Source organism: Dipodomys spectabilis, unplaced genomic scaffold (genome assembly GCF_019054845.1).
Source record: "Dipodomys spectabilis isolate Male_0828 unplaced genomic scaffold, ASM1905484v1 ptg000062l, whole genome shotgun sequence".
NCBI lineage: Eukaryota > Metazoa > Chordata > Mammalia > Rodentia > Heteromyidae > Dipodomys > Dipodomys spectabilis.
Window position 1 is genome coordinate 2,285,658 of NW_024870739.1, and position 14,173 is coordinate 2,299,830.

Consider the following 14,173-nt stretch of genomic DNA (forward strand, 5'->3'; position numbering starts at 1 on the left):
TGAGCCACAGTACTACTACCAGCTTTTTCTTTTTATGTGGTACTGAGGAAACCCAGGGTTTCATGCATGCTAGGCAAGCACTCTACCACTAGCCCATGTTCCTATCCCTATTTTCTATAATCTTTAACCAAGGCATCAGTGGCTACTCTATCATTTCTGTCATCTCTGACTTGAGGTCAATGCTCAATCCACTCTATGTGTCTGGGCTGGAATCGCTGAGCCAAGGCAGAGGCTGCCTACAATGCTCATGAATGAGCTCCTTTGGCCTCAGGTCCCTGGTTCTCTGAGTGCTTCTCAATGGTGCCCAGAGTGCCAGGACCCAGGCTGTATGAGGTACATCTTTACACCCAGAGCCAGGCTGCCAGCTCCAGGACCCCACTGAAAAGAAGTATGTAGGTCCCACCAGCCCAAGGCCAACTTTTTTTCCCCCTTGAAGGTATGCCACAACTCACTCCTGCATCTGGCCCAGAAGCACCACGTTGGGTCCCGTCCCCGTCAGCGTGGCTGTTCCCCCAATGCTGGCTGCGTAGCACACAGACAGGTTCAAGGCCTTGTACATATTCTTTTTCTCCGTGGACATTGCCTTCTCTGCAGAGTGGCTATCTTGCTTCCCTGTGGCAAGTAAAGAGTTACTAGTTGAGCCAGTTGGCCAGCTCCAGATCCTGAAGACAAGATTCCCTCCCTGGCAGGGAGAGTGCATTCTTCAGCCTCCAGCCCCAAGTGAAGAACAAGCTCCATTTGTCTTTCTAGTCCCTTCCCAAGCATATTCCCTAAGGTTCTTCCAAGATCCCTTCAAATCCAGCAACTTAAAACATATGTCCCTTCTTTCCTAGGGGACATCGAAGCCATATCAAATGCCCCTCTTCCCGTGAAGCTCTCTCTCTTTCTGAGCTGCCTTGAGGAGTAGCTTATGACTTGTCAATGCTTCCCCAGAATCAGACAATCTGTACAAGAGCCTATTCATGTGTGCAGTCCTACCGCACTGGTTTCCATGACTCAGTGGCTAGAGTGTGTCTAGTGAGAACCCAGGACTGTTAATCCATCGTGTGTGTGTGTGTGTGTGTGTGTGTGTACTAGGACTTGAATTTAGGGCCAGAACATTCTTACTTAACTTTTTTTCCTCAAAGCTGACACTCTACCACTTGAGCTACAATTCCACTTTCCAGTCTTTTGCTGATTAATTGGAGATAAGAGTCCCATGGACTTTCTGCTCAGGCTGGCTTTGAATCTCAAGCCTCACAACTTAACCTCCTGAACAGCTAAGATTACAAACATGAGCCACCGGGGCTTAGAAATCATGGGCTCTCAGTTGTTCTGTGCAGGGTCCTGTACAGATCGTGCTCTTGGCCCCTGAGCTCTGTGCCTAATGGGAAAAATAGGCACAGGACACCAAGTCTAAGATCTGGTATCTGGCAGGGGGTATCTGGCTGGTAGAAGAAAGTCAGAAAAGGCCTCTCTGAAGATGGCAGGAGTGGAACAGGACAAGAAGCACACAGGGTCACTCCCAATAGGTGTTCAAAAGATGCCTGTGCTAGCCAGACCCCAGTGTTTGATGCCTGTTATCCTAACTACTTGAGTCTGAGATCTGATGATCACGGTTCAAAGAGTCTGTGAGACTTTCATGTTCAATTAACCTCTGAAAAGCCAGAAGTGGAGCTGTTGCTCAAGTAGTAGAGTTCCAGTTTTGAGCAAAAAATGTCAGGACAATACTCTGGCTGTGAGTTCAAGTCTCAGACCAGTACAGTACACACATGTACACACACACACACACACACACACACACATACACATGCACATGTGTGTGCACTTGCATGAGTTTATGAATGGAAATGCAGTAGAATAAGTTTTACTAAAGATCCGACTTTTATACAATGCAAGTGTGTGTGTGTGTGTGTGTGTGTGCTGGTACTGGGGCTTGAATACAGGGCCAGGACACTTTTGCTTAGTTTTTTTGCTCAAGGCTGGCACTTCTACCACTTGAGACATATCTCCACTTCTGACTATTTGCTCATTCATGGGAGAGAAGTCTCCTGGACTTTTCTGCCCATGTTGGCTTTGAACCTCTGTCCTCAGATCTCAGTCTCCAGAGTAGCTAGGATTACAGATGTGAGCCACAGGTGCCTGGATCAATGATAGCATTTTCAAAACTGGTGACAACAGTATTTTGTAAACATTGTTCTCTTTGCCTGTTTAAGAAAAGACTACAAGAGTCAGGGAGGGAAAAGAAAACAGACAAAACATTTGACCAGCCACAGAGACAAAAGCTGTGCCCAAGGCCTGGCAACTCACTGCCTCTGCCCCTTTCCTCCATCTCGGTTGGCTTCTCTACAGCTGCAGTTGTCATTTCCATCTGCCTCAGCATGGCCTCTAAAATGGGCACCATCATGGCTGTGGTTGCCGTGTTGCTGATCCACATAGACAGGAAGGCTGTGACACCCATGAAGCCCATCATCAGACTGTGAGGAGGGAGGAAAGGGAGAGTTAGAGCACACCCCCTCCTCACAACTGCCTCATTTCCTCAGAACAACTGGGAGCCAGGCCTACCCTTTGCAAGTTCAAGATGAGGGTTTCCAATTGGCAATTACAGTTTCCTTGTGTTTTATGGTGCCAGTTCTAGAGGATTAAACTTGGGGCCTAGGCACTGTCCCTTAGCCTTTCACTCAAGGCGGGCATTCTAGCAGTTGAACAGTAGCTCTACTTGAAGCTTTTTACGTGGTTAATTGGAAATAATCTCACAGACTTGCCTGCCTGGTCTGGTTCTGGACACCAGTCCTCAGATATCAGCCTTCTAAATTGCTAGGATTACAGGCATGAGCCTGTATACAATTCTTTCCAGACAGTCTCTTCCACATGCAGAAAACCTCCACCCACTGTGGCTGTCCACCTACTGTTCCCTTGGACACCTGGGCCTGCCAACTTAGCCTGAAACGTACCCACCCTAGGACCAGCCCTGCTCCCTGCGGGTGGCCTAGCGGGTGTCATAAGCTCTCAGCCCTGAGGCCACACAGAGCCATATGGCCAAAGAAAAGGCATAATTACCGTGTGGGCCTGGCTCCCACTATGAGCAATGTTTTCAGAGCAATCCTCTTGTGCAGATTCCAGCGCTCCACAGCCACGGCCACAATCATACTGCCCACGAACAACATGTTGGTGTCTGTCATATACTGGACACACACCTGCATGGCAGCAGGAAGGCTCGATCAGCATGCGCCTGGTTCCACTCAAGGCCCTGGAGATTGGCAAGCTGACCACATGCTGATTTCAAGAACAGCCTGGAGTTGACTATGTCATACCCAGAAGAATCTACTAGTGGGGCTTGTGTGACCACCTTCATAGGAAGCTAGGACACTCAGGGAGGGGCCTAAAGAAGGAACAGGTGCTCACAGGAGACCCAGAAGTCACCTCCTCCCCTCCCCATGCCTCGGGTCTGCTCACCTGCTTGGAGCCCATTATCTTCAGGAGTGGAAAGAGCAAGGCAGGCAAGAGAGAGGTGATGGCCATGGGGATGACGTCCGTGCACCAGTAGATGGCCATGAGGAGGATGACATAGGCACATCTGACAGCCTGCAGACACAAGCCCCTTTGTCACATCACAGGAGGGCAGCCAGGATAGTTTGCCACTAGAGCAAACCAGGCTCAAGCCATCTAGGAGGGCCAACAATCAGTCACAAGACTCCTGTTCCCACTCCCAACTTTCCTCTCCCTCCCTTTCCCAGCTCTGTGGTCCCAGGTAACTTCTTGTATCTTCCAAACCTTGAATTAAGTCACCTGTAAAAAGAAGAAGGGAAGAGGAAAGGGGAGAGAAGGAAAGGGGGAAAAAAGAAGGAAAAGGAAAAGGAGGAGGAGGAAGAAGAAGAAGAAAAGGAGGGAAACAATAAAATGCCATTTTTGAGTGAGCTACTCTGAAAATTATGCAAAAACACTTTGCAGCTGGGTGCCGTGGCTCACACCTGTAATCCTAGCTACTTAAGGAGGCTGAGATCTGAGGATCATGGTTCAAAGCCAGCTCAGGCAGGAAAGTCTGTGAGAATCTTAACTTCAATGAACCACCAGAAAACTGGAAGTGGCACTGTGGCTCAAGTGGTAGAGCACTCATATTGAGCTGAAGAGCTCAGGGATGGTGCTCAGGCCCAGAATTCAAGCCCTATGACTGACCAAAAAAAAAAAAAAAAACATTTTGCAAAGAAGTACAATTCTAGCCAGGCACTGGTGGCTCACACCTGTAATCTTAGCTATTCCAAAGGCTGAGATAGGAGGATTGAGACAGCCTCTTACCTCCAATTAACTAGCAAAATGCTAGATGTGGAAATATGCTCAAGTGATAGAGTGCCAACCTTGAGCAGAAAAGAAAGGGGGGGGGGAGGGGGGGGAGAAGTGCCACTTTCAGCCAGGAATAGGGATATATGCTACATGCTTGTAATCCCAGCATTCAGGAGGATGAGACAAAAGGATGGCAAGTTCACTGCCAATCTGAGCTACACATCAAGTTCTAGGCCAGCTTAGAATATATTGTGAGACCCTGTCCCAGAAGGAAAAACCAGACACTGGTGGCTCAAGCTCGGGAGTCTGGAGATCAAAGGACCAAAGTTCTAAGCCAGCCCAAGCAGGAAAGCCCATGAGACTCTTATCTCCCATACCAACCAAACAGCTGGAAATGGAGGTTAACAGTTCAAATGATAGAATATCAGTCTTGAATAAAAAAAAAACTAAGGGACAGCACCTGGGCCCCTACATTCAAGCCCCAGCCTCAATATGGACATGCATACATACCCCCCCACACACACAAAGAAAGCACTATTCCTCTTCATTTTGCAAACAGAGTACAGTCTTTTTTATGATCTCTTTCAACCCTGTCTCCTTTTCTCCACTCTGCCATAGTCACTTCTTCCTACAGTTACAAGAGTGTTACTCTGGCTGTCTGGAAAGCTGCAAGTCTTCTGTAAGACAGACTGACCATACCACTTCTTTGCTTGCAGCTGTAGGAGTGAGAGTATGCTTTCTTCTCTGAAGCATGTCCTCAGACTCTTCATACCTAGACCTTATTTCTTTCTCAGAGGGCTGCTCAAACGCTCTCCATCCCCATAACCAACTCAGACAGAAAATCACCACCACTGAGTGGTACTATGGTTTTCTAGTTTTATTTGGGTGCACCTATGCCCAGTGGTTTTGCCAGTATCTCTCCAGCCACAAAAGGCTCTAGCTTTTACTTGAATTTGATCCTGTGTGAACTGTCTGTTCTCATCACTCAGCCATCAGTGTCTTAGCTCTGGAGTGAGACCGAGCTGGTCATCTAAGGAAGCGCCTGGTTCTTTAACCACTGTGACACTTGGAATAGATTAAAAAGTCACCTCGGCCCTCAATCTTGTCACCTATTAAGATGTGGAAAATATTTAGAGAGATAAACAGCTTGTGTTTCCTCTCATATGCAGAAGCCAGATCTAAAATACACAAGGACATGATAAATTGTACAGGACTCTAGGCATTCCCACACAGAGACACCAAAAGAAGATACTCTTAGGAGAGGAACACAAAGGCACAATGCCTATGTGCATCTGATCATACAAAATAATATTTCTCAAAATGAACTCCAGGATGTGGATAGAAGAGGGTGCTTTTGTTTCTGTTTTTGTCTTTTTTGTTCATTTGTTCATCTGTGGGAGGGCAAAGGAGGCAAAGAAATGGAGGGAGAGGGGCTGGGAATGTGGCTTAGTGATAGAGTGCTTGCCTTGCATGCATGAAGCCCTGAGTTCAACTCCTCGGTACCACATACACAGAAAAAGCTGGAAGTGGCACTGTGACTCAAGTGATAAGAGTACTAGTTTTGAGCAAAAGAAGCTCAGGGACAGTGCATAGGTCCTGAGTCAAGCCCCAGGACTGGCAAAAAAAAAGAAAAAAGAAATGGAGAGTCAAAGGGTGAACAAATGCAACAGTGGTACTGACTGGACACTATGTTGAAATGAACTGTACAACTTGTGGGTGAAGGTAGGAGGGGAAAACTGGGAGAGAGCAAGGAAAGGAGTGACATTGTCCAAAAAGAAATGTACTCCTATACGTGACTTATGAAATTGTAACCCCTCTGTACAGCACCTTTCTAGTAACAATTTAAATTTTCTTTCTTTTATGTCAGTTGTGAGGCTTGAACTCTGGACCTGGGCGCTGTCCTTGACCTCTTCAGCTCAAGGCTAACACTCTACCACTTGAACCACAGTGCCACTTCCGGTTTTCTGAGTGGTTTATTGGAGATAAGAGTCTCGTGGAGGTTCCTTGCCTCGGCTGCCTTTGAACCGTGATCCTCAGATCTCAGCCTTCTGAGTAGCTAGGATTACAGGCATGAGCCACCAGAACCCAGCATGTGGTTCCTATCAACTTCCCAATTATCATGTTTAAATACATTCACTCAAGTCTGAGTGGGTTAGCCTTATAATTAATCAAAGGTTATTGAACCATGTGCGTTTGATCTTTTTTATCTGTTTTATTTTTGTGCTAGTTCTGCCTGATGCTCTTCTTTTCCACTCAAGGCTAGTGCTCTACCATTTGAGCCATATCCCCACTTCCGGCTTTTTGCTGGTTAAGTGGACAACAGGGTTTCATGGATTTGTCTGCCAAGGCTGGCTTCAAATTGGTATGGTCTTGAATCGTGATCCTCAGATGGTAGCCTCCTGAGTAGCTAAGATTACAGGCACGAGCCACAGGAGCCTGGCTCGGATCCTTTTTTAGACACTCAGGCACAGGTTTACAAAAACTAGGCAATTTTCTGTCTTAGTCTCATTATTCCCCTAAGGCATGGCTTCTCATTTAATATCTAGAAGAAAACAGAGGGCCTTGGAAAGAATTCATTTTTGAACAGTTGATTCAAAGTACAGTCATAGTGATTTTTTCCAGCCTTATTTTAATGGTCCTAAGGTTCCCAATCCAATTTAACTTTTTATATATTTTCTAACTCCCCTGTCACCTTACCTTTACTATCCTGCCTCAGAGGACCATAATTTTAGACCAGATACCTGCACCAGGCTCCCCCAAAAAAGACAAGAATCAAACTAGAGTCGGTCATGCTAAGGTTCCCTGTCACCATACCCAATGTGAGTTGTTATCTGGCCTTCTGGAGAAATTAGGAAAAAACATTAAGAATCACATTGTCTAAACAGACCAGCTTCAATCCCAATCACAATGATGATCTTCCTGCTTTAGTTCTTATGAAAGAGTATCCCTGAAGTTAACCAGTATTTTTCCATTTTCCTGGCTCCATGTCCCCACCTTAAAAGGAATGCCTCCTCTAAATGACCAATTCATTTTGGGGTTTTTTTGGTTTTATTTTATTTTCCTGCCATTTTGTCTACAAACTTATTGTATTCAGATTATTGAAATAATTATGGAAACTAAATAGCAGGATATGTTGCTGAAATCTAGAGCCAAAAGTAAAGCCAAGAAATAGAGTTCAAGTGGTAGAGTGCCAACCTTGAAAGAAGGAAGGAGAGAAGGAAGGAAAAAAGAAGAAAGAGACAGAGAAAGAGAGAGAAGAAGAAAGGAGGGAAGGAAGGAAGGAGGGAAAGAAGGAAGGAAGGAAGGAAGGAGGGAAGGAAAGAAGGGAGGGAGGAAGGAAGAAGAGAGGGAGGGAGGGAGGGAGGGAGGAAGGAAGGAAGGAAGGAAGGAAGGAAGGAAGGAAGGAAGGAAGGAAGGAAGGAAGGAAGGAAGGAAGGAAAGAAAACAGGCAGACAGAGAACCATTTGCCAGGCTCTGGTGGCTCATATCTGTAATCCTAGCTACACAGGAGGGTTGTGTTTCATAGCCAGCCTGCGCATCTCATCTCCAATTAACTAGCGAAAGGCTAGAAGTAGAGCTGTAGCTCAAGTGGTAGAGCACTAGCCTTGAGCTAAAGGACAGTACCCTGGACCTGACTCCAAGCCCAAGTACCTGAATTCAAACTCTTGTAATGATACAATTAAATAAAGCCAATTAAGACCTTCACATTTGTAGAGAATTTGTATGCTGATAACCCCCCAAGGCCGTTGTATCTTCTCTTGCCTGAATCCTAGTAACTGTCTTCTAATTTGATCTTTTGCTTCCATCCTCCCAAGTCAACTTCTCTCTTTCTATTCTGCAAATCTGATCATACCACTCCTAATTTAAGAATCCTGCCATTGGGCTGGGAAGGTGGCTCAGTAGTAGAGTGCTTGCCTTGCATGTATGAGGCCCTAGGCTCAATTCCTCAGCACCACATAAGCAGAAAAAGCCGGAAGTGGTGCTGTGGTGCAAGTGGTAGAGTGCTAACCTTGAGCCCAGGCCCAGAATGCAGGCCCCACCACTGACAAAAAAAGGAAGGAAGGAAGGAAAGAAAGGAAAGGAAGGAAGGAAGGAAGAAAGGAAGGAAGGAAGGAAGAAAGGAAGGAAGGATGCTGCATTGCCTTTAGGACCAAATTCATTGCCTTTGCAGTAATTGCAAGACCCTGCACCATAGACCAGACCCTGCTGGCCCCTGCAGCCCAGTGCTCTTGGCCCACTCCCACTCAGGGTCCCAGTGGCTCCAAAGTACTTCCCTGTCACAGTCTCCTCTTACCTAGCCTGGGAGGTAAGCCTTGGCTCAGAGTCCTCTTTGCTCTCCTCCCTTTCCTCCCAGTCTGGTCTGTGACTGTCCTCAGAGTGCCCTAGCTATGAACACAACGAATTGTCACTGTTTCCTGGACTGTCTCCCTCCACCACCACTGCCAGTGTGCCACCAGAGGGTACGAATAGCATTTGTAGAGTCTCCTGTCCTCGACATCCAGCATAGTCCCAACATACAGCCAGCACTTAACAATCAGCTGTCCAGGTGCTGGTGGTCTGATTGCAGTTCAAAGCCAGTGTGAGCAGAAAACTCTGTGAGACTCTAATCTCCAATTAACCACCAGAAACCTGGAAGTAAAGCTGAGGCTCAAAGTGGTAGAGCACCAGCCTTGAGTGAAAGAGCTCATATACAAGCCCCAAGTTCAAGCCCCACGATTGACAAAAAATAAAAATGAAAAATCAGCTGGCATTGTCTGAGTTCAGCTTGGATTACTGTGCTGAGAAAACCATTCCTGGTCACTATCCCCTGGCCCTGTTTATCACTACCATAGAGAACGCATAAGACAGTACGACATGGGGCTGGGTGTTGGTGGCTCACGCCTGTAATCCTAGCTACTCAGGAGGCTGAGCTCTGAGGATCACAGTTCAAAGCCAGCCCAGGGAGGAAACTCCATAAGACTCTTATCTCCAATAAACTACTCAGAAAACCAGAAGTGGCTCTGTGGCTTGAGTGAACACTAGCCTTGAGCTGAAGAGCTCAGAGACAGCGCCCAGGCCCAGAGTTCAAGCCCCACGACTGACAAAAAAAAAAAAAAAGTGTGACAAGATGTACATTCTTCACCAGCCAATGGTTCATGTCTGAAACCCTAGGTACTCTCAGGGAGCTAAGATATGAAGGTGGTCGTTTGAAGCCAACCCAGCAGAAAAGTCACAAGACTCTTATTTCCAAATACTCAGCAAAAAGCTAGAAGTGAAGCTGTGATTCAAATGGTAGAGCACCAGCTTTGAGTGGAAATTGCTGTGGGAGAATACCCAGGCCCCAAGTTCAAGCCCCAGTACAGGCACACACGCATATAAAAAAGAGGCTTTGCTATTCCCCCCCCACTCCTCAACATCTTTCCTTTGAAAAACGGCATAGAAGCTTCAGCTTTGTGCTGTGCTCCTGGATAATTATAATCTGGTTGTTCCCATCCCATAATAGACTTGTTCAGCTTTCTTCTTCCTCATCTATGAACAGTTCTTACCTACAAACCTTCTGAGGACAGAGAGAAACTTTTCCTTCTACCCCTAGGATGGCTGCTGGCACAAAGTCGCTGTGGTACGCCATGGAGATCAGCTGATGGGAAGTGGGAGATCCCCTCCAGGGAATAAGAGTGCACTGGAGAGAATTTTTGAATAGTACTACTGAAAATCAATCTGTGTCTATGCAATAATATCATTGATAAGTTACCTTTCCTGCTGCCGTCCTTAGCTCTGCTCTGAGCTAATTCATGTGATAGTCTATAATTTGAAGATTTTGAGGAACTCACAAAGTCTTGAGCAACTTTTTTTGTTGTTGCTGGTCGTGGGGCTTGAACTCTGGGCCAGGGAGCTGTCCCTGAGCTCTTCAGCTCAAGGCTAATGCTCTACCGCTTGAACCACAACGTGGGTGCCACTTCTGATTTTCTGAGCAGCTAATTGGAGACAGGCGTGAGCCACTGGCACCCAGCTATCAGCAACTTTTAAATAAAAATTAAGTAGCCTGCTGCTGGTGGCTCAAACCTGTCATCCTAGGCACTCAGGAGGCTAAGATCTGAGGGTCACAGTTCAAAACCAGCCCAGCAGAGAAGTCATAAGACTCTTCAATTAACCAGAAAAAAATCCAGAAAGGGAGCTGTGGCTCAAGTGGTAGAGTACTAGCCTTAAAGAGTGGAGAAGCTGAGCAAGAACATGAGGCCCTGAGTTCAAGCCCCAGTACTGGCACACACACGCACACACACACACACACAACACACACACACATACACACACACATGTTTACAATTTAAGAAAATAAATAACACAATGAATTTATCACTTATTCTATTTTAATGATTTTAAGAGAAAGAGAGAACTAGAGATAGGGTAGTAAAGGTTAAGCGAGATGAGGCCAGATCACAAGTAGGATAGATGGAGGTAAAGAAAAACATCTGGCGTGGCACTGGTGGCTCATGCCTGTAATCCTAGCTACTCAGGAGGCTGAATTCTGAGGACCATGGTTCAAAGCCAGCCTGGGCAGGAAAGTCCATAAGACTCTTATCGCCAATAAACCACCAGAAAGCTGGAAGTGGCTCTGTGGCTCAACTGGTAGAGTGCTCGCCTTGAACTGAAGAGCTCAGGCCCAGAGTTCAAGCCCATGACCAACAAAAAAAAAAGGAAAAAAAAAAAGAAAAAAAGCCTGGAGAGGCATGGCCAGGACAGTATGGAGGGTAGGCAGTATCCTTAAACTCCCATCCTTGGTGACAATGACAAACTGGCTGCCACATTCCTGTTGACTTCCCTGACTCTGCTGTACACCTCTGGATTTTCCTTCTCCATGCAAGGAATTTAGGAGACTGGGAGATCATCAGTACTGACCAAAACAGAAGTACAAGGGGGACGGGGAAACCCAGAAAGTTAAGGACCAGGGTCCTTAACTACTCTGAACTCTGGGGGAAAGTGCTGGAGCATTGTCTCTGGGAAGACTCTCATTGGATCTTCTCTTCCCTCTCTTGACCCTCATCATTCCCAGGGAAGCTTAATAATCTGGGTTGGTAACCTAGTTCTTGTGTGTACACATACACATGTGTGTCAGGGAAAGAGCAGGGGTCTCAGTTACACTGGGAGCAGAAAGGTCAACCAAATGACTTTAATGATTACAAGGTACATTGTTCCCTGCCAGGGGAGCTGAAATCACAGCTCTCACCTGGCTCCCTCCCAATGACAGGACAGATTCAAATCTCAGGGTGATGAAGAAGCACCCCCACTGGACCTGCTGGGAACTCTGCTCAGCTCAGCTCATCAGAGAACCCCTCCCATCCCCAAGTCTCAACCCATGTACAGATCATCCCATGTATAGATTAGAGCGCTTGGGTCCTGGCAAGAATCCTGAGACCGTGTGAATGGTAAAGTCTGGTCATCTCAAAGGCTGGCTTCCTGGCATGCCAGTGTAGCCCTCTCTTGCAGGACTGCTCTCAGAATGTCCCCTTCAAGGGTTTCTCTGTTCCCCAAACCTGCCTGGGGAAAGGAGGTATGATCTGAGGTTTCCTGTCTGGGCGGAGGGTGAAAGAGGTTGAACGCAGGAGTGAGCAAGGAGCAGCCAGCAGCCAGCAGCCACAAAAGACTTCAAAGGCTCAGGCCTTGCCAAACTGGCTGTATACAGCACAGCACAGTCCAGGCCAGAGTGTCCAGTCTGCCCCAGCCCAGCAGCCAAAGCCATTCATTCTCTCCTCCCTCCCAGGAGCCAGGAGGCCAGGGCATGGCAAGCCAGGATCTTGCCACCCAAGGCGTGAGCTCTGGGAACATGTACCATCTCCCGTCAGCCGGCAGCTCAGATCCAGCCATACCAGCCTTTCAGCCCGACACAGGAATAGAATCCTGAGTTTGAATTCTTATGTGCTTCAGCTCGTTTCTGAGTTGGAAAGAAAGGAGGATTCTAGCTGGAGAAACTGAGACTCAGGATCGCCACAGGTGATCACCTTTCCCTGCATGTCCCTGACCTGGTGTGGGAGGCGGGCACGGGGCTGGGGAAGAGGCCCAGTCAGAGCTTGATCTGTGCCTGGGGTCTGAGTGGTAACGCTCGGGGCACACGTCTAGATCTCCGTGCTTGCCAGGACCGTTCTTACATGCTGAGACTGTGAGCCCCGGGACAGTGCACCCCGCACCCCAGGATTCCCAGCCAGGCCCGCAGCCGCGGAGTGCTCAGGGCCCCCGCGGGAGCCGTCCCACCGCGCATCCGTGCGTTCCTGCTCCACGCCCGTTACTGGACATTGAGGACCCGTTACTGGACGTCGTGGGGCGCCAGGGTTCCACCCGGCCGTCCTGAGCGCGACTGACCTTTCCTGGGACCACCAAGATGAGTGGCAGCAACAGGATGGGGGTGCAGAACAAGATCAGCACGGTCTTCAGCTTGCACACGTACTTCAGCAATGAGGGCATCGCGCCGCGGGGAGGAGACCAGAGCCAGGGACGAGTGGCCCTCGGCTAAGGGCTAAGGACGCCGACTCTGGGCTTAAGAAAGAGCCGCGGGGTTGGGGGAGGGAGGGCGGCGACAGCTCCGCCCCCCCTCGGGGCGCCCTCCCGGCCCGGGGCGGGGCCACCCTCGGGGGTCGGCGGGGGCCTGGCTCCCGGCCGGGGGGGAGGTGACCGCCCGTGCTGGTCCTCAGTCCCGGACCTTGGGTCCCTCCAGCCCGGGACTCCTCCATCCCGCCAGCTTGGGCGCGCCGCCCCTACGGCCTCTGCACCTGCTCTTCCCCGGCCCCGACGGGGTCACAGATGAAACGTCCACCGGCGTCCTCCGAGTCTCTGCGCTCTCTGCACTGTCTCTCCTCTTCCACCCCTTTCTACCCAGACCCCGGGTGAGCGGGGGCGATGGACGCCGCTGCGCCCCCCGCACCGCGTCCGCCCATACCGCCGGCTCCGCCGACTTCCACTCACGCGCTGGGCGCGCGCGATCGGCGGGCCGGGCCGGGCGGGGGGGGGGGCAGAGGGAGGGGAGAGGCCACCGGCCAGCGCAGCCCGGACGGCTTCCGCCCTCCCGCGGACACCCACCGGGGCAGCCCGCCGAGGCCCGCGCCAAGCACGGCCCGAAGCCGGAGGAAATGGGGTCCTGGAGGGGAGGGGGCGCAACCGAGGCCACCCTGGAGGGACCACCGTTCCCGCCCGCTGTCAGCTAAACCCCGTCCGGGGGGCACTGGGGACCGAAGAGAGCAAAGACTGCCACAGCGCCACTCCGCACTTCTTCCTGCAGCATGGCCGCCTTCGCAGCTGCCTTGGGGAGTCCCACTCCCCACGCGCGACCCTCCACAGCCCGCTCCTCAGTGAGCCCCAGAGTCCCTCCCTACCCCCAATGGTCATCAGAACCTTGACCGCAGCAGACGCTGGCCGCTCACGCCTGCAATCCTCGCTGCTCTGGACGCGGGGATCTAAGCATTTGCCTAGGCAGTCAAATCCAGGAGACTTAGTGCCTCCAATGAACCAACCAAAAGCTGGAAGCAGTGATGTGGTTCAAGTGAAAAACAAAACAAAACATTACATTGTTGCTGTATTTTACACGTTCAGACTTATTTTTATGCCTGGAACAATCCAGATAACTACCTATTGTTCATATTAGATATAGGTAATGTAGAAATGAATTAAAGTGCTGACCGTATAGACATTGCAAGCATAAATAACACACCACGGAAGTGACTTGTGAGTCTACAGATACTCCCAGTCTCCCCACCCCACCTCAACAGAGAGGAACTACTGTAATTATATGTGCCTCAGCCCCTAAAACCTAGCGCAAGTCAAATCAATCACAGCCTGTAAAGTGTCCCCAAGGACATTCTTCCACTCCTCGCAGGCAGTTTCCACCTTTATGCATTCCTATAACCCTGAATTACCCTCTCCCCTTTGCCCAAGACCCCCTTGGCAC

At 49.2% G+C, this 14,173-nt stretch overlaps 1 protein-coding gene across 2 annotated transcripts in view; it reads right to left on the minus strand.

Annotated features, from left to right (window-relative positions):
* Nucleotides 1-12,696, minus strand: part of Slc13a5 (solute carrier family 13 member 5) — a 30,786-nt gene extending 18,090 nt beyond the window's left edge. For both annotated transcript variants that reach the window (XM_042680617.1, XM_042680616.1), the window contains exons 1-5: nt 12,595-12,696; nt 3,436-3,564; nt 3,040-3,176; nt 2,260-2,456; nt 453-603 (exon numbers count right to left, since the gene is read on the minus strand). In XM_042680617.1, coding sequence (XP_042536551.1) covers nt 453-603; nt 2,260-2,456; nt 3,040-3,176; nt 3,436-3,564; nt 12,595-12,696 — 716 coding nt within the window. The remainder of the gene's footprint in view (nt 1-452; nt 604-2,259; nt 2,457-3,039; nt 3,177-3,435; nt 3,565-12,594) is intronic.
* Nucleotides 12,697-14,173: the final 1,477 nt, after the last annotated feature.